Genomic DNA, 20,559 nt, shown 5'->3' with positions numbered 1-20,559 from the left:
TGTTAAAGTGGAAAGATTCCCTTCCACCACACACATTCAAAGGATTAGAGAAATGATGTCCTGTTTCTACCTCCAAAAGATTAGGTACTCAAGAGGATCAGCAAAACAGTTATTCAAGATGTGGCACCATTTCATTAAATATGTTAACCATTTAAAATGACGCCTTATTATTGATTTTTTACTTCAAAATTGTATCAGATTATAATAGAAAGCAGGAGCACAACATTATATTTGGTACTAGGTGTCATGATATGACATGGTAGAACCCAATTGCAGGCAGAAGACAGAACGAAACGATGGTACAGGGTTAAACAGATATTTAATTAACAGAAATAAGACAGAGGCAAAACAAAACCCTCAATGGGGAAAACAAGACTGGATAAATAATAGCAAACAAAGACACAGACTGACTAAACTAAGATTATGAAAACAACTTGATGAAACACTGAACTAACACTTACTAAACACGAGGGGAACAGGAACTTGGAGGACAAAGTCATCAACACGGGCAACAGGTACAGTGAACAGGTACAGTGAACAGGTACAGTGAACAGGTACAGTGAACAGGTACAGTGAACAGGTACAGTGAACAGGTACAGTGAACAGGTACGACACGACAGCATACAGCTTACAAGGTATGGTATACAACAGCTTACAAGAACAACTTACAATGAACGCGCACAGGACAATGAAACATGAGGATGTTTTATCGGGAGAGAAACCAAGAGGGAACAGGTGCAAGGGATCAATACTCAAGGGAGCTAATAAACACAAACTAGGAAACAGGAGGGTAGGAACGATGACGTAGACTTGAGAGAGAAGAAATCGTCTCTCTAACATGAAACAGAGGATCCTGTATGATTCCACCTCTAGATCAAGAAATACCTGACAAGGAGAGGTGGGAACCATGACACTAGGGGTTTATTGGTGAGTGTAAGAGGGTTGTTAAATGTTACATTTATTTTATTTCTTTAATTAATTAATTTTTCAAGTTAACATATGGGTTGAGGGAGATTGAGGTTCCGGTTATTTACTCTCTCACATTTAAACCTTTTTAAACTTTATGAATCATTTCTTTTCAGAGGTCTTGAAGAGAACTACTGCAGGAACCCTGATCATGAAAAAGCTCCATGGTGTTGCTGTGACCCGCTGGGAATACTGCAATGTGCCCAATTGTAGAGATCCACCCGGTCTGTATTGAGGAGCCACCGTATGACAAACTTATAGCATACCTTAGATTCTGGTTTTCATTCCTTGTGTGACGGTCTTTGTGCTTAGTTGAGCTGCACAATGGAGATATAAACGTGGAAATAGGGGTTTCACTTCACAGAGAATAAATCAGTTCCACAGCATGTCTCGTTATCTCTGCTGTGTTTATTTAAAACAGTACTCTTTCTTTTAAATGAATGGAATAATTTTTTTAACGTTGTGATCGTATATGGAGCACAATGTTGCAGATTAACAATACATTTTCAGTGAATTAATCACAAATCCCTTCAATGAAAAACAGAACAATTCAATTCAATATAAAGGGACACATCCCCACACAGCGGTGATCATGTACCATTCTACATAGGGATGGGTACCGAAACTCGGTACTTTATCGGTCTCGGGGCTAAATTGTGAAAGACCGAAGTATCGATAAGCCCTGACGTTAACGGTCCTGCTATCGGTACTTGCGAAATTAAGAAAAACATTTCCTATTTATTATTGCTAAATAAACGTTACATAGCATTTTAACTGACCAGCCATTTCTAATTTGAGATAATATTTAAGACATTTACCTGCATTTTCGTTATTCGCAATCTCGCACTGCACGTAAAATGTACGTCTGTTCCACACTACACGGAGCTCGCGCGCACACAACACGAAAGCTCGCGCATATAATAGTGACGATGGCGGAGAGAAACAAACGTTCTAAAGTCTGGCTATATTTCAAGCGAGTAGACACAGATAATGCTCGTTGCAATAAGTGCAACAAGACTTTTGCTTGTAAGAGTGGTAACACAAGTAATCTGTCTAAACATATCTCTAAAGTGCATTATGTGCAGACAGAGAGATGCAAAGTTTTCGACTGCCTGCAAACTAATAGTTCGTCATCCACGTCCTCAGGTGCGTATGCTAGCCCAGCAGTCTTTCTAAATAACACAGACAGAATTTAAACATTGCATAAGGTTTCTTTAAATTATTATGTAATAATTGTATAAACACACATCACATAAAAAATAGTTTTTTTCTGCAGTAGCCTAAATAAATCTTAAACTTAAAAACCGCTTTCACAGTACTGAATTTAAAATGGATGAATAATAATAAATTATGCTTAAGAAATTATAAAGCAGAGCTTACCTAAAAAATTAATTTGTAGCGATGAAATACATAAACTTTTTTGTGTTCATGTAAATTGCAAGAGGTTCCAAACCTGTATAACGTTTAAGCCCAAACAGAGTTAACTACATTGTAATTTATGTGAATGTAAAGCTGCAGTTACAGTGAACCAAGCCACTCCAGCATCTGGTCCAAACAAAAGAGAATTCCAAAGCCCCTTCACACTGAGCAGCATGTGTGTGTGTTTGTGTGTTTATACATATTATGTCCCTATTTATCATAAGTATTAAATGCACAAACACACAAATGAAGGAAATATGTGCTGCACTACACACATCATCACAAAAGAGAAGATCTCCAGCCACAACACATAATTGGAAAACCATTTCTTTATTATTATTCTTAAACAAAAACAACAAAAAACATAAACAAATTTAGGACCACATGCATTTTATCTAAATTCTCTATGAATAATAGGCGGGTATCATTCATCTTTTACCTGAATTAAGATATGTTAGGTCAACGAATGTAAAGAATACGAATGTTTTAAATAGTGAAAAAAAACTCCAGCTTTAGTTTCGTCTTTCATAAAAAAAACGCAACAAAAAGTACCGATAAGAGTACCGTTAAAGTACCGGACCGATAAGTGGTACCGATAAAAGTAGTAGTACCGTTAAAACCTTAACGATACCCATCCCTAATTCTACATGAATAAAGTAATTAATCCATAAAACACATTATAACAATATATTTTATACACATTACCTGCACAATGGAGATATAAACGTGGTAATAGGGTTTCACTTCACAGAGAATAAATCAGTTCTACATAAAACACAAGACAATGCACAAATTAATTGCGGTTTTGCCTCGTAATACAAAGTCAAAATAACTCGACATAAAATAACACACTCGACGCCAAACAAACATCAGAAGATACCTTACAAGTTAATTGCAGGATACATCCACAATAAAGGGATTGTTTTTGTGTTTTAGACACTTTTAACTGTTAATTCTCTGACTGCTCAGAACATACAGCTTTCCCACAGCATGTCTCGCGCTATCTCTGCAGTGGGCGGTCCCTATTCCATACACTAAATGCCATCATGCATCAGACAGATGGCGCTGTCCCCATTTATGCAGTAATTTAACAATTTACACTCAGTCACATTTGCACTTTAAAAAACTAATGAAATCAGTAAGTCATTACAAAATGTCATGTGCTTGATTAATGAAACAAGCGTACGACTGAAAACTGGGCGTACGGTCGTTTCCACGCAACATTTGACATGTATCAATATGGACATGACTGGTTGTTACGATCAAATCTCACGACAGGTCTCAGCTAGTGTATGCAAGTTTTGTGATATGGTGAAGGTCCTACACGCACTACCCTTTTGATAACTGAAAAGGAATATTGACAAATAGAAAGATTTTTTCGTTTAGAATAACAAATGTAAAAGTAGATTCCGATGCGATTTGGTATTTTTATTACACAAATAAACATTTATTTTCTAGTCTAATTATATTATAATTTAAATGTTTGAACGGGTACGTTTGGTTTTCTCATCAGACTTTAGACTACATCCAAGATAATTTAAAACAATTAAGATGCACAATTAAAAGTAAAAGATAAAAAAACTACAATAATCAATATAATTTCAAGCAATGCATACGTTTACCTATTTGCAAGGTGATATATTCCTCTGACAAATATCCATTCTAAAGAAAACAGATAACACGCATGCTTTAAAGCTTTTTATTAGTGCGATATTCTCTGCGATAGAAAAATAAATGAAACAAAAATAAAACCAAAATTTACCAAACATAATTATCCAATAAAAAAATCAAACCTCAGATGGAGTACGGGTCGCAAACGCGGATGAACAGTGATCTCTTTAAAACAGCTTTTTACTTCCCTTGATTGCGCTATTTAAGGTTAAAGTTTCAACTTATAAATTCTATTTACTTTTGCCCAGAAAATGTTTTTCCATGTCGCAAAATCTAAGGGGGAAGCGTCTACACCCCTAATTGGGGGCGATGTGTAAATTATCATCAGCCGCATTTATCATCATTCATATACGATGAGCTTATACGTATGTTTGATGAATCACATAAACACTTTCATAAAATGCTTTTTGCACACGGATCTGCACTCTTTCTTCATTAGATTGATAATTGATGCAAGGCATGTTTTTACATGAACTCATTAAACAAGTTAAGCAATTCAACTCTTTTATAAGCTACAACAACTCGTCACCGGTCAAGTTGAAATATTTTGCATAGCCAGTAAAACAGTAAATTATTTAATAATTGAGTCATTTATTTCATGTGCAGCTGATGAAAGACAGTATGCAATGTACATTCAGTAATTCAGGTTATTTGTAACTATGTAAAATATATTATATGACAAGCATTTTCCTGTTTAATCGGGGAGTCTGAAATGCGGACAACCAGCAACAGAACCTAAACTTTGCAATGGGCAGCGAGTTGTTGGTGGATGGTGAGTGGTGAACCCCACTCCTGGCCTTGGCAGGTCAGTCTCAGAAAAAGGTACAAAAACTCAAAACATGTTTTTAGAAGCCTTCATACTCAATACTTAAGCAGTCTTCAAAATAGCAAAATGAAGGTGTGTATATAAGGTGCATAATGCTTATGTAATGCAACTGGCAGAAGCTGTGGAATCTACATTAAAACAATACAAAAGCTCAAGGCAGATTCACAAACTGTAATGTGTATGGTCAACAACAAGGAGCAAAGCAATGTTTGAAACGAAGCAAAAGGATTATAAATCCAAATCAAAGCAAATTTTAAAGACTAGAACTACGATACAAAATGGAAGATCGACAGACAGACAGACAGACAAAACAGCAATGTAAACAAAAACTGTGACATTGGTTTGAACCTGTGACCTTGTGGACAGAGCCCCAGACAGATGGTGCAACTGTGCTTTGGACGACCTGAGTTTACCTCATCTTTACCATACCGGTCAATTTGAATTTATTTATTTTTATTGAATACTTGAAATATTTGTAAATCTACATGACAAATGTACAGTGTCAAGCATCTGTTTCAATTTTCATTCTTTGACGGAGGTACCTGTCATGGTTCCACTACCATGTCATGTTTTATTCTTGTCTCAAGTGGAGCCATGGCATTGCCTGATGGTTTTATGTGGGAAAGACTTAGTTCTTTCTCGTGTCTCGTCATTGTTCCCTACATCTCGTCCCTCGTCAGCCTCTCCTTAGTGCTAATCCCCAGCATCTGTTGCTCGTTATGATCCTGTGTTTGTCTCCTATAAAGAGTCCTCATGTTTCATTGTCTTGTTGCTCGTGCATTGTAGATGTTCATGTCGCTATACGTCTTACCTGTATGTGATACCTGGTCCTCGTCTGAGTTTGGATGTTCCTTGTTCCTGGTTCGTGTTTCCCCGTGTCAAAGTGAGTGTTAGTTTAGTGTTTGTCCCCAGTGTTTGTTTTGTTAGTAATAGTTTTAGTAAGTCAGTGTCCCTGTTTAAAGTATATTTATCCCTGTATTGTTTTCTCCCATCGTGGGTTTTGTTTTGCCTGTTTTGTTTAGTTTTGTTTCTTGTAAATAAATATCTGTTACCACCTTTACCATCTGTGTCTGCCTGCAATTGGGTTCTTCCATGTCATATATCAACAGAATGCATGAGCCAACACAGAACCCAGTAGGCAGCATGGACGGTACGACGTCGTCCTCGTGGTCTCGCCAAGCCCACTTGCTGCTTGGATTCCGCCAGGGGAGTTACGGTGACCAGGAGTTCGCCAGGGCATTCTCGGCGGTGGCGGAGGTGACCGAGTTTGGTGAGGCGGAGTTGAAAACGATTTTCAACTGCTGCCTCACCCGGCGCCTCACACCGTCGGAGAAGAGGCTGCTGGCTCCCTTAGGGTTTGCGGACATGGTCAGGTACGTGACCAACCGGAGCGATCCCGGGGGTGGGGTTCCACATGGGACTTTCAACCCACGGTCGAGCGCTGCGGAGGGTCTCGTCCTGGCTACCGCTGCCCTGGGGGACTCAGTACCCGCTCGCTCGAGCTCCACGGCCGCCGGTTGTTCTGGTGGAGTCCGAGATGGGTGGGTGGCTAGAGACTCGAGGTCGACGTCGCGGGAAACCACCTTCCCGAGTCCTGTGGTCCCGAGCCCGGAGGGCCCCAGTCCGGGGCTATCCGGTCCGGTGCTATCCGGTCCGGTGCTATCCGGTCTGGAGCTATCCGGTCTGGAGCTATCCGGTCTGGAGCTATCCGGTCTGGTGCTATCCGGTCCGGTGCTATCCGGTCCGGAGCTATCCGGTCCGGAGCTATCCGGTCCGGAGCTATCCGGTCCGGAGCTATCCGGTCCGGAGCTATCCGGTCCGGAGCTATCCGGTCCGGAGCTATCCGGTCCGGAGCTATCCGGTCCGGAGCTATCCGGTCCGGAGCTATCCGGTCCGGTGCTATCCGGTCCGGTGCTATCCGGTCCGGTGCTATCCGGTCCGGTGCTATCCGGTCCGGTGCTATCCGGTCCGGTGCTATCCGGTCCGGTGCTATCCGGTCCGGTGCTATCCGGTCCGGTGCTATCCGGTCCGGTGCTATCCGGTCCGGTGCTATCCGGTCCGGTGCTATCCGGTCCGGTGCTATCCGGTCCGGTGCTATCCGGTCCGGTGCTATCCGGTCCGGTGCTATCCGGTCCGGTGCTATCCGGTCCGGTGCTATCCGGTCCGGTGCTATCCGGTCCGGAGACCCCGAGTTCCGGAGGTGTCAAACCCCAAATATTTTTGGGGGGCGCCGTGGGGAGGTGACGGTCCGAGCGTCCAGCCCGGCCGCAGAGTCCTCCCAGGTGCCGGAACCAAGCCCGCTCCAGGTGCCGGAACCAAGCCCGCTCCAGGTGCCGGAACCAAGCCCGCTCCAGGTGCCGGAACCAAGCCCGCTCCAGGTGCCGGAACCAAGCCCGCTCCAGGTGCCGGAACCAAGCCCGCTCCAGGTGCCGGAACCAAGCCCGCTCCAGGTGCCGGAACCAAGCCCGCTCCAGGTGCCGGAACCAAGCCCGCTCCAGGTGCCGGAACCAAGCCCGCTCCAGGTGCCGGAACCAAGCCCGCTCCAGGTGCCGGAACCAAGCCCGCTCCAGGTGCCGGAACCAAGCCCGCTCCAGGTGCCGGAACCAAGCCCGCTCCAGGTGCCGGAACCAAGCCCGCTCCAGGTGCCGGAACCAAGCCCGCTCCAGGATCCGGAACCAAGCCCGCTCCAGCAACCGGCGTCAAGTCCGGCTGCCCAGGCGCCGTCAAGTCCGGCTGCCCAGGCGCCGTCAAGTCCGGCTGCCCAGGCATGGTCCAGCCCTGCCGTCCTGCCGGGGACAAGAACATTTTCCCCCAGGACTACCCCTGTCAAGCCCCCTGGGGCTCCGCGCCCTGGCGCGTCCCCAAGGGCTAGGACTACCCCTCCCAGCCCTACCCCTTCTGGACAGTCCCCTGTGTTTCATCGTAATGATTTTTATGGAACCATCTGGAGCTGACATTGCTCTTAAGTTATACAGGTTAAGTTGTGCACTTTTCACCATTGTTGTCCTCTGTAACAGTGGTATACGAATAATACATTAAATAACCTTGTCTGACAGTAATGTTCACTTTAAAGGCTAAATTACACCTTTAATTTATTGGATGATGAATCAGTGTAAAAGACTGGCATTAGTTGAGCAGAAAATATGAAACATGTTCAAAGAATTATGTGACATCTTGAGTATGTTGTGTGAATAAACTAAATGCCATGTATGAACCTGTGAATCTTAATAATAGAGTCTTATTAAGCATTACTTGATTTTTCGAGACTTACAATAAAGTGTGTCTTATTTTAGGCCTGCAGAATTAAATGATAAGGTATCACTTGCTTGTCTACCAGAAAAGGACTATATTGTACCAGATGGTACTGAATGTTTTGTGACAGGCTGGGGAGAAACACAGGGTAGGTGACTTTAACAAGTTACAAAAAACATATCACTCACTTCCGTTTTTCTGTGGAAAACAAAAGGATGATTTTTGTGTCTCTTCAGCAGAACAAATAGGCACTGGAGCTGTTAACAAAGAAAACAAAAAATAACCAACTGATTGATACTTCAGTAATAAATGAAGTAATGTAATAATTAAAACTTTCAGATTTGTGTGGACTGAGGGTCGATTATCTTTCTTGTTTGTCCTATGAATTTAGCTTGTCAATTGTGATCAACATTTTGCTGCTTAAAACTATTTGTGTTCAACAGAACCATAGAAATGCAATGGCTTCACCTTTTTTTCGTTCCTCAGGAACGGGTGGACAGGGTTACCTGAAAGAAGCCGCTGTCCCAGTTATTGAGAATAATGTCTGCAGAAGTCCATTATTTTTGAATGGTCATGTGAAGGAGCACGAGATGTGTGCCGGAAAAATTGAAGGTGGAACAGATACCTGTCAGGTCAGAAAACTTTGAAACTTCTAAATTCCACAAAGAAGATGAAGATCTTGTCTTTAACATTGACAGAAACAGACATTTTAGGTCACAGTCACTTTAAAGGAGTGATTGGACGGGCACTTTCAACAAGTTGGTATGATTTATTAGGGTTTTCATGAAATGTCTGGAACATATTTTGCTTAAAAACACTCAAGGCCCTTCTTGCCTCATCAAAACCAGCTGTGCTCATGTTGTGCGTGGATGTTTACCTAAAATCGACTGAATGCTCACCTGCAGATCTCAGCCGAATAAGGTGGATTTTAGCTCTTGTCATTGACAAGTTATAACATTACACACACAACGTGAGAGCTATTATGCTGAGACAGATTTTTCAGCCTAAGGACGAATGATTTGAGACGTTTAAAATGAAACTAACCCCAGTGTTTGCCTCTGTCATTAGCAAAACGAACAGCTTGCTGCTGTTAAACAAATTAACGCACTAAATGTATTAACTGAAACATCTATTTAGGCCATGCCCCGATCACGTCAGAAGAACAGTTTGCAAGTAAAGTAGCTTGAACGCTTAAACTTGTAAGGCTTTCATTCACTTTTCGATTATGAATTTTGAATAGTCTGAATACAATGACATCATCGCTCACAGTTTTACCATAGCTAACAAGTATCAAAGTTGTAAAACTTGACTGATGGTTAATGCATTTTCTTCTCTCTCATTTAGGGTGACAGCGGTGGTCCTCTAGTCTGCAAAACCCAGAACAAGTTTGTTCTTCAGGGAGTGACATCATGGGGTGTTGGCTGTGCAGATGCCATGAAACCAGGAGTCTACGTCCGTGTCTCTAAGTTTGTTGAATGGATAGAAAAAACAATTAGAGGTTAATGTTAAACGCAAACATGCGCTCGCCTACTGACGTACTGTATATGAATGAAAAGATTTAAAATTATAAGTTGAAATACTTGTTCAACTGTTTTACATACATTGGGGGGCAGTCGTGGCCTAATGGTTAGAGGGTTGGACTCGTGACCAGAAAGTTGCCGGTTCGATCCTCAGGTCAGGCGGGTAACGATTGAGGTGTCCTTGAGCAAGGCACCTAACCCCTACTTGCTCCCCGGGCGCTGCAGCGATAGCTGCCCACTGCTCTGGGTGTATGTGTGTTCACCACTTGCTGTGCGTGTGTTCACTACTCTCTGGATGGGTTAAAAGCAGAGGTATATTTCGGATATGGGTCACCATATCTGACAAACAGGTCACTTTCACTTCACTTTCACTTAATTAAACTTACAAATTTGAGACGGTGTGTAATTGTGCATGTAATTATTTCGTCTGCAACTGGTTAATATGAAACAAACATTCATCTGGCAATATGTAGGTATGAAATATGTCCCTGAACCTTCCCCATGACTATGTGCTATGTACATTTTCCATATATATTTATATACAGAGTATACATCTTTCTATATATTTGTTAAATACACACAGATCAGGTATAACATTATGACTACCTTCCTAATATTGTGTTGGTCCCCCTATTGCTGCCAAAACAGCCCCTGACCCGTTGAGTTCTGAACCCCGTAGGTTTGCTGTGGTGTCTGGCACCAAGATTTTAACAGAATATCCTTTAAATCCTATAAATTGCAAGGTGGGGCCTCCATGGATCGGACTTGTTTGTTTAGCACGTACCAAAGTGTGTTTGATGGGATTGAGATCTAGGGAATTCAATTCAATTTTATTTTATTTATATAGCACTGGTCCCAATTTCCAATGCTGCAAAGCAGCTTTACATACATCATAATAAAAATAATACTGGGGGAAAATTAAAGAGAAGGCATATTATCAAGACACCTGGTTTTATTGCAAGTTTTTCTCTATGCAATGTTCACAGTTTTCGTTGTTGCAAAGCAGCTGTAACGACATCATAATAAAACATTTAAGATACATGGTATTATTGCAAGTTTTTGGGAGAGGCCAGACTCAACCAGGAGAGCCAGTTCTCCTCTGGCTTCTTAAAAATAGCACTGCTGCAACTGAAGAAAGAATAATTACTGTAAATTGACATTCATTGGAAATATTTCGTCGGGGTGGGTAGTGAATATTTGTGGCAGAGCAGATTATCCTGCTGAAAGAGGCCAAACCCACGCGGAAATACCATTTCCAGGAAATGCATTAATGCTTCAGTAGGTGGTTCACGTCAAAATAACATCCACATGGATGGCAGGAGCCAAGGTTTCCCAGAAGAATTTTCCCAAAACATCTCACAGCCTCCACCAGCTTGCCTTCCTCCCACAGTGCATCCTGGTGCCAAGTGTTCGCCATGTAAACGTGATGTAAAGGAAATTGTGACCCATCGGACCAGGCCACCTTGCTCCATTGCTCTGTGGTGGCCATTTCGTCAAGGGGTAACCTGACTGGTCTGCGCCATCCATCCCCATATGCAACAAACTGTGATGAACTGTGTATTCTGAAACCTTTCTATCAGAACCAGCATTAGCTTCTCGAGCAACTGCAGCAACAGTAGCTAGTCTGTAGCTAGTTGTACCAAACAAGCAAGCATTGGCTCCCCATGTGCATCAGTGAGCCTTGGCCGCCCATGACCACTGAACCATTGTCACCAGTTGACAACCTTGGACCAATTTTGATAGATACTGACCACTGCAGACTGGGAATATCCAAAAGAGCTGCAGTTTTGGAGATGCTCTGATCCAGTCGTCCAGCCTGTTCTTAGTGCTTGACCATTTTGTTTATGCTTCTAACAACTTTAAGGACAAATGTTCACTTGCTGCCTAATATATCCCAGTCACTAACAGGTACCGTGATAAAGAGATGATCAGTATTATTCACTTAATCTGTTAGTGGTCAGTGGTCAATGTCTCAATGTTTTGCCTGACCGCTATATGAATCCAAAAAGTATTGTAGTCTTTATTAATAAAATAAATGTATTCATTCAAAATAAATGTAAGTGTTAAATCCATTTAAATGAACAAGGAACCGACAAGTAATGGATGGCTCAGAATTGATTGACAAACATTATATGACCTGGTCCATGTCCTTATTATGATAATGATTGACAGACTGGACTGTGATGTTTGTTATTACCACATTCACAAGCTCTGTGCTCAGTTTGCTAGTCAAAGCTCCAACATGGAAGTTCAAAAAGCAGGTCTTGTATTCTGTCTTTTCCTCTTCTCAGGTAAGACATTTAAGTTTTCATCTATGTTATTCTTTATCTTAGTATAAAATTAAATAAATTATAATTTTTATGATTGATGATGCTCATATTGTCTGATGCCATCATAATGATAAATTCTGTTACCTCCAGTTTTCCTAAGGGACTGCACTGAACCTAGAGTTAAGATGATGGTTCAGGGTGGTTTTGTGCAGATTATAAGTGACATTTTTGTCCATTTGCCTTTGTTTACTTATGTCCGTCCAGTACCAATCTTAATGAAGGTTATAGTTCATGGACATTTTATGACTTCATGAGCCATTTTGTTAAAGTGGAAAGATTCCCTTCCACCACACACATTCAAAGGATTAGAGAAATGATGTCCTGTTTCTACCTCCAAAAGATTAGGTACTCAAGAGGATCAGCAAAACAGTTATTCAAGATGTGGCACCATTTCATTGAATATGTTAACCATTAAAATAAAGGCCTTATTATGGATTTTTTACTTTTACATTTTATCTGATTATAATGGAAAGCACGAGCACAACTCTTTATTGGTGAGTGTTAGATGTGATATTTATTTTATTTCTTTAATCAATTTTTATTAGGATACATATGTTTTGTAAGCAAACTCAAGCATAGACAAAAAATAATCTCTTGGCGGCCATGCACTATTCTTGTTCATTTTTTATGATTATCTTGAATAAAAAATACCATATATTTTGGCTGATATCATGCTAATTTACAGTAACAAAGAAGCGAAGGTCTCTAAAAACATATTTGTTGTAAAATTGAATGAGAAACTGAAGTCTTGATAAAATATCATGACCACGACAATACAACCCACCCACTAAAAGGTACTTTGAGGAAGAGATAATAAGTGTTATTCGCTTTGTCAGTAGAAACTATGACAACAAAAAATGACTGACCCTTGTTTGATGGAGGCTGTTTCTGTCACACGCTCTTGAATCTGCTCTGTACAGCTGCAGAAGAGTGTATGCACTGCACTGGAGAAGACTACAGAGGCAAGATCTCCATCACTGAGAGTGGATACACCTGCCAACGCTGGGACTCTCAGACACCACACCAACATGATTACATCCTTTTATTGTGAGAAACTAGCACTTACTGGGCATTAATGAACTCTCGCCAATTTAGTACAAGTACACAAAACCATTTTTTTTTGTAGTTTACCTGAGAAGAACTTGATGGAGAACTATTGCAGGAACCCTAGTGGAGAGCCCAGGCCCTGGTGTTATACCACAGATCCATCCAAACGCTGGGAGTTCTGCTCTATTCCTCGATGCAGTAAGATTCATTCCTGTCAGACTGAAATCACTGTAAAATAATAAATCAATTATCGATCATCTCTTTCCTGTAGAGACTGAACCCCCCACAATTGTACAAGAGCTCACCTGTACTTCTGGAAATGGACGATATTACAGAGGAACTATTTCTGTGACTAAATCAGGGAAAACTTGCCAGAGCTGGACATCTCAAACTCCTCACAAACATGTCAAATCTCCAGAAAACAACCCCTGCAAGTAAGAGTCAATGAGTTTGAATAATCAGGTCGTTCCACATAAGATTCAATAAACAAATTTCCTTTTTGGGTCAAATCATTCTTTAAAAAATAATTTCATTTCAGAGGTCTTGAGGAGAACTACTGCAGGAACCCTGATCATGAAAAAGCTCCATGGTGTTACACCACAGACCCTGAGACCCTCTGGGAATACTGCAATGTGCCCAATTGTAGAGATCAACCTAGCCCTGGTCTGTTTTAATGGAGACCTTGTTTGTCTGAAACTTTTATTTTTGCATGTTGTTTCAAAATCATATGTTTTATATTCAAAGAACAAAAGCTCTAACAGTCACTCTATTATTTTCACCTGATTTGTGTTTTTTTATCCTAACTTTAATTCTCTTGGTCTTGAGGTTGTTATAGCTTCTTTATTTCTAAATGTAATACTGAACTAAATATGTATTGATGAATCAAGGATGTGTATATTCAGAAACATTCATACATTTTACTTTAAGGAAGGACTCACTCCAGTTGAAATCTACAACTTAACCAATCTAAACACTTGAATTATGCTGAATACTCCATCAATTTATCAGGCAGACAGCTCATAGGACTAGGATGTTTGTATGGTTGATATATGACAGATCCCAGTTAACTGGATTATCCAGAATAATGCTAATGCACAGACCTAAAAAATGATTGTCATTGTCATGAGAAAACAAGTTTTTTTTAATGCTTCTAGCACATCAACTTTGACAAATGTTCACTTGCATCCCAATACAACCCACCCACTAAAAGGTACTTTGAGGAAGAGATAATAAGTGTTATTCGCTTTGTCAGTAGAAACTATGACAACAAAAAATGACTGACCCTTGTTTGATGGAGGCTGTTTCTGTCACACGCTCTTGAATTTGCTCTGTATAGCTGCAGAAGAGTGTATGCACTGCACTGGAGAAGACTACAGAGGCAAGATCTCCATCACTGAGAGTGGATACACCTGCCAACGCTGGGACTCTCAGACACCACACCAACATAATTATGTCCTTTCAATGTGTGAAATTACAACAAACTAATAGAGCGTTAATGAAATATTGTCCCCTTGTTAAAAATACCCAAAACGTGTGTTTTCGTAGTTTACCTGAGAAGAACTTGATGGAGAACTATTGCAGGAACCCTGGTGAAAAGCCCAGACCCTGGTGTTATATCACAGATCCATCCAAACGCTGGGAGTTCTGCTCTATTCCTCTATGCAGTAAGATTCACTCCTGTCAGACTGTCAGAAATCACTGTGTCAAATATTCAATCCATCAATTATGGATCACCTTTTCCTTGTAGCGACTGAACCACCCTCGATTGTACCAGAGCTCTTCTGTAGTTCTGAAGATGGAAGATATTATAGAGGAACTATTTCTGTGACCAAATCAGGCAAAACATGCCAGAGCTGGACATCTCAAACTCCTCACAAACATGACAGATCTTCAGTGAACTACCCATGCAAGTAAGAGTCAATGAGATGGGTTCAGGGAGATTGAGGTTCTGGTTATTTACTCTCTCACATTGTCACTTCAGTTTAGTGTCACTTCACTTTAACTTGAAGAATGATTTCATTTCAGAGGTCTTGAAGAGAACTACTGCAGGAACCCTGATCATGAAAAAGCTCCATGGTGTTACACCACAGACCCTGAGACCCGCTGGGAATACTGCAATGTTCCCAATTGTAGAGATCAACCTGGTCTGTATGGAGTAGCATCGTATAATTCAAATATATTGCATACGTTAGATTCTGGTTTCCTTCCCTGCACTTACATAAACCCATCACAATAAGTTTATCAATTTCAATCTTTTTTAAAAGCTACAACAAATCACTAGTCAAGATCTAAAATACTAAGTTGAAATAATTTGCATAGCCGGTAATAAAGTAAATTATTGCTTTAGTCATTTATTTTATGGGCAGCTGAGGAAATACAGTTTGAAATGTACATTCAGTAATTTAGCTAATTTTTAACTATATAAAATATATTGTCTGACAGGTATTTTCCTGTTTAATCAGGGAGTCTGAAATGCGGACAACCAGCAACAGAACCTAAACTTTGCTTTTGGCCGCAAGTTGTTGGTGGATGTGTTTCTGAACCCCACTCCTGGCCTTGGCAGATCAGTCTTAGAAAAAGGTACACCAACCTCCCTCATGTGTCTTTGCGATTGATACTGTTACAAATTGATGATCTGCAAACGCTCTGGTTTTATACCAGGCATTGATATTAGGCAGGTAAGTAGTGTGATGTAATATGTTCTGAAAAATGTACAATACATTCTAGAAATAGAAATACTTAAGAAACATTTAAAGACCTTAAACACAAATTATGTGAAAATAATGCAATTAAGGAAATTGGCATAGTTGCAAAGTTGTGGAATCTAAAAGAAAATGTTACAAAAAATTGAGAGCAACCGTAACATGTGGAGAATAACAAAGAGCAATGAGTTCCAGGTTTTATTAATCCAAAACTGGGCAAAATTTAAATGAATAGGAACAAAAACACATAACGCCATTAAAAGAACAAAAAAAATGTATGGATGAGTATGACAAGTTTTAACAAATTAAAGATGGAAAATCGACCAATTTGTCGTTTACCAAGAAGTTTAACACTTCTGAAACCCAACTACGTGGTCAAATTAAAGATGGTTAACTTTTGGGTATAAAATTCGGTGGTAATTTGAATTCATTCCTTTCATCACAGAATGGTATTTTAAAAATGATATTATAATCAATTCCATTTATTTATATATATTGCTTTACACACTGTGCATTGTTCCAAAGCATCTTTACAGGAGCAAATAAACAAAACAGAAAAACACAGAAAGGTATAACACAGCACAGTGCATAATATTTATGGACCAAGCAGGATCATTATAATAGATAATATCTAAAAAATAAATAAGTATATAAGTAAATAAATGCAGTCTCCTGGGGCCGTTTCAATAAGGAAATTCAACCAACACCAAGTTAAAATCTGAACTCTGAGTTGATTTACTCAGAGAATCGCTACTCTGAGTTTTCAGTTTCAGACCAGCTGATTTGAGTTAGTTCAGTCCACTCTGAGTAAGTTCACTCTAGGTTATGCGCGTGCAGCATGGCGATGAAACACCATCATCAATTGCGTGAAGATAGCACGATTCAGCATGGCAACGGCACGTGACAAAAAGCGCTCTGTTAATTTCTCGCCAATGGAATTCAAGGTACTGTTACAAGCGTACGGTGAATATGATCAGATATTGAGAAAAAAGAGCAACACAGCCGCAGCAGGAAAAGAAAGAGAGTTGGCGTGGGAGAAAATTTCTTCCCGTGTTAATGCGCAAGTTTATATGTCAATCACCTTTATATTTACTTTATTGAAACTGTGAAAATGGGAATTATATTTAACTCTCTCTCTCTCTCTCTCTCTCTCTCGCTCTCGCTCTCATGTAGGTGCAATCCTTTTGCAATAAAAAGATCTTGGCAGCAGCTGAATTTGAAAAACAATAACATTATTCATTCAGGAAATTTAAAAGAAATAAAATGCTCCTGCTAGTAGGATGCCTGATTGGGAAATGTTAAATATACTACTTAAACTGGCCTCAAAAGTTAAGATAAAACGTCCAAACGGGGCCTCACAATTCTCTCCAGACATAAATGTAACTCTCTGTGAATTAATACAGCTTCCACATCTACGGGTTCCTGAATAATCGGACATGCCATTTTTTAGGTCTCTGTGACTAAATTGAGCGCGATTAGGAACACGAATCAATAAACAAATGGCGTATGCCGTTTCAACACCGCTCGCGCTTCGAAAAGGGGTGGAGATTGTAACATCCCTAGGTTTGCGAAATAAAACCTGCTCCCGACCAGGTTAGGTTCACAGAGTGTTTCTGTTACTCACTCGGAGTATAAGATACCTCGATTTCTAAAATGGGCTTGAGATACCACGTTTTCTGAAACCATAAGCCCTGAGTATTCCGTTTTCTGGGGTTGACTGACTCTGAGTTTGCACTTACCCTGTTTTCTGAAACGGGCCCCTGGTGATCAAACCAACACTGCCCTGCTCATTATATTATACGCTACTATATAAACTAGTACTTTTTTCCTACTTTTTTTCGTTGTTGTTGTTGTATTAACTATAAACTGCTATAAAAAGGACTTGAAAACTAGGTTTTAACAATAAATACATTATCTGTCATAGTGCCGACAAAATTCATTTCTGTGGTGGAACTCTGATTAATGCACTGTGGGTCCTAACCGCAGCCCATTGCCTTGATGGGTGAGTGGCCATTTTTTATCTTATAATTATTTCACCATTTAAGGGGATAAGAAAGCAATGGTTTGAAAATAATGTTGCTTTCGAAGCAAGATGTTACATTTTTACCCACTACTACACAGGTCACAGATCTCCAAGATCTTCCTTGGAATCCACACAAAACAAGCCAACGAACCGTCTAAACAGGAACGAGATGTTTCTAAGATTGTTAAAGGACCATCTGGTTCTGACCTTGCTCTTCTCAAGTTGGACAGGTCAGAGAATTCCCTGTTGTCCATTGTTGTCTGTAACAAACATTCATTTCAATGTTAGATAATGTCTACTTTCAAATTTGATTGTAAAATCATCTCTCCAACCATTATGATGCTCTTAACTTCATGTAAATATTTGTCCCTATTCTGTTCTGTGATGTACTAATGGCAACTTATGAGACTATTTTGAGCTATATTTAAAGCAGAACTATTTAAATAACATAAAGAAGGCAAACTCATGATGAAGCGTGTTTTATTTTAGACCTGCAGAAATAAATGATCAGGTATCACTTGCTTGTCTACCAGAAAAGGACCATATTGTACCAGATGGTACTGAATGCTTTGTGACAGGCTGGGAAACTACACGGGGTAGGTGACATTAAAAATTAGGCGAATACAAAAGATGTGACTGCAAATCTGATGTTTTTGTACATCAAAGGACTTGAGAAAATTAGTTTTGTGAAAATAGACAGAAGTCAAAGCCCATACTCTCTTCAATTCACACTTTGAAAAATGTACCGTGAAATTTTTAATTTGTCGAAATGCAGTCAACATTTACTTTTATTGTGCGTTACACTCTACGCTACTAAAATCTGTTTTGGTTAAACTTATGAACAATATACTGTAAAATCGGAAGGCCATTTAAATAAAATATTTAATTTTTTGTTGATTAACTTCTGTAGTTATTTCAACGTTTCAAGCGCTTCTGTTCATCAGGAACTGGTGGAGAAGCTTACCTGAAAGAAACCAGCATCACAGTGATTGAAAATAAAAGCTGCAACAGTCCATCGTTTTTGGACGGCCGTGTGGAGGAGACCGAGATGTGTGCTGGGGATATAAAAGGAGGAACAAACAGTTGTCAGGTCAGAAAACATGCACTGAAGTCTAAATCTTACAAATGTGCATTGACAACGTGCCATAGATTATATACACAGTTTAACTTCTATTGACCAGATTATCTGTCCCTAAACAATATTTGTAAGCATCAAAATACACCCCACTTTGGCCAAAAGGAACGGAAACAAAGCACATATGCATTTACTGTACGCACAGCAATCCCAAAATGGATTTGAAGTTTTTTTTAACATAAAACTTACAATAGTCAAAAGTGGTTATAGTCTCTCAGTAAGACCATGAACTGATGGCTGGTGAACGTCTGTTAAACAATTATAGCTAATATTTGTTTTATTTGCAGTGGCATTTAGACGTGATATTTTATGAATGTGTGCATTTTCATCTCTCTAATTTAGGGTGACAGCGGTGGACCTCTTGTCTGCAAAACACAAAACAAGTTTGTTCTTCAGGGAGTAACATCATGGGGTATTGGTTGTGCTAATCCCATGAAACCAGGAGTATACGTCCGCATCTCCAAGTTTGTCAACTGGATTGAACAAAGCGTGAAAGAAAACTAATAAAGTTAATAAACTTTGATATTTTTCCTATCTAGCGCCTACACTTTTGAACAGTCTTCCCTGTACTGTCCGGGAGGCAGACACACTCTGTCAGTTTAAATCAAGACTAAAGACCCATATTTTCAATCTTGCATACACTACACTTCCAAAATCTAATTCCTCTTAGGGTTTAGGCTGCATTAATTAGATCAACCGGAACCAGGAACACTTCCAATAACAACTGATGTAGCCTACTTGTTGCTTCAAAGAGTACAGAACAGTACTCAACTCCCAGCCAGTCTTGTCTCATTGTTCCATGGTTACCATAGCTGGCAGGATGCAGTTCATGTCCAGATCTGATGGTAGTGCAGAGAGAGGGAAGCAGCAACCTGACATGAGCTGAGGTGATGGAGCTGGATAAAGGACGGGGCGACTTGACACGTCTTCACAACAAAATTTCCACTGCTATTAGATTATGAATGATAATTTTAATAAATATTTTTTTTTAGCGTTGTTGTGCAAGCAACACTGTTGAGCTTATGCATAGGCAGCAGCTTTTGCCAGAGGGGAACTGGAATTGGAGTTTTTTTTCTCCACAGGAGTTCTGTGTTCCTCACCACCCTTTGCATACTGTTATGCACTGTTTGTCTGGTCGGGGGGGGGGGTGCTGCTATGATATAGTATAGAGAAGAGTATTTTAAAGTTTTAATTAATTATATTGTTTATAGCACATTTATATTTAGTCATTTAGCAGACGCTTTCATCCAAAAAGTCTTACAAGTTGGGTAAACAATGGAAGCAATTGGGGCAAACATTAGGATAACAGAAAGCATAAGAGCATTAAAAACATGTCTCACAAAGCCTACTACAGTGTACGGAGCCACGTTTAGTTTATCTAAGCTTAAATAAGCATGCAATGATTTTTTATATTGTAGAAAAGATATAGAAATTAGAAATGATCAGTCAGGTGCAGTCGGAATAGATGTGTTTTCAGTCGATTCTTAAAGATGGCGACAGAATCTGCTGAATATAGCATTGTACAGTCTGTTTAATACTTAACCTGTGTTTCTCTCTCCTTTATCTTGAATGTTTCTCATAACCACTGTGTGTTTGTGTGCCTCCGTGTATATGTGTGGATGTGTGCATCTAGTATATGCAGGAATAACCTTACTGCAAATGTTCTAC

The 20,559-nt window shown here is 40.0% G+C and overlaps 2 protein-coding genes across 3 annotated transcripts; both read left to right on the top strand.

Moving 5' to 3' along the window:
- Window positions 1-7,807: 7,807 nt before the first annotated feature.
- On the top strand, window positions 7,808-9,970 carry LOC130433969 (plasminogen-like). Its single transcript, XM_056763778.1, has 4 exons — window positions 7,808-7,857; window positions 8,176-8,282; window positions 8,621-8,766; window positions 9,479-9,970. Exons 1-4 carry the CDS (start codon window positions 7,808-7,810, stop codon window positions 9,635-9,637), a joined length of 462 nt encoding a protein of 153 aa, XP_056619756.1. The 3' UTR covers window positions 9,638-9,970.
- Window positions 9,971-11,870: 1,900 nt separating this feature from the next.
- LOC130434471 (plasminogen-like) lies at window positions 11,871-19,414 on the top strand. Of its 2 annotated transcripts, none has more exons than XR_008908679.1 (15): window positions 11,871-11,945; window positions 12,905-13,031; window positions 13,111-13,229; window positions 13,303-13,465; window positions 13,570-13,694; window positions 14,368-14,494; window positions 14,577-14,695; window positions 14,779-14,941; window positions 15,057-15,175; window positions 15,494-15,611; window positions 17,658-17,735; window positions 17,855-17,986; window positions 18,246-18,352; window positions 18,667-18,846; window positions 19,234-19,414. XR_008908679.1 is itself a non-coding variant. In XM_056764658.1 (15 exons), the coding sequence occupies exons 1-15, from the start codon at window positions 11,897-11,899 to the stop codon at window positions 19,393-19,395; spliced, it is 1,854 nt and encodes a 617-aa protein (XP_056620636.1). In that variant the 5' UTR covers window positions 11,871-11,896; the 3' UTR covers window positions 19,396-19,414. The 2 variants fall into 2 exon arrangements, 1 of the variants encoding a protein (XP_056620636.1); XM_056764658.1 differs by having other exon boundaries at window positions 18,701-18,846.
- The last annotated feature ends 1,145 nt before the right edge of the window (window positions 19,415-20,559 follow it).

Source organism: Triplophysa dalaica, chromosome 13 (genome assembly GCF_015846415.1).
Source record: "Triplophysa dalaica isolate WHDGS20190420 chromosome 13, ASM1584641v1, whole genome shotgun sequence".
NCBI classification, from domain to species: domain Eukaryota; kingdom Metazoa; phylum Chordata; class Actinopteri; order Cypriniformes; family Nemacheilidae; genus Triplophysa; species Triplophysa dalaica.
Note: the sequence above shows the minus strand (reverse complement) of the source record. Positions and strands in the feature narration are given on the sequence as shown.

Coding starts and splice junctions, on each gene's coding strand:
- LOC130433969 (XM_056763778.1), top strand. CDS start 7,808: ATGATTTTTATGGAACCATCTGGAGCTGACATTGCTCTTAAGTTATAC. Junction 8,283..8,620: donor AGGCTGGGGAGAAACACAGG/GTAGGTGACTTT, acceptor TTCGTTCCTCAG/GAACGGGTGGACAGGGTTAC. Junction 8,767..9,478: donor GTGGAACAGATACCTGTCAG/GTCAGAAAACTT, acceptor TCTCTCATTTAG/GGTGACAGCGGTGGTCCTCT.
- LOC130434471 (XM_056764658.1), top strand. CDS start 11,897: ATGGAAGTTCAAAAAGCAGGTCTTGTATTCTGTCTTTTCCTCTTCTCA. Junction 17,736..17,854: donor GCAGCCCATTGCCTTGATGG/GTGAGTGGCCAT, acceptor ACTACTACACAG/GTCACAGATCTCCAAGATCT. Junction 18,847..19,233: donor GAGGAACAAACAGTTGTCAG/GTCAGAAAACAT, acceptor TCTCTAATTTAG/GGTGACAGCGGTGGACCTCT.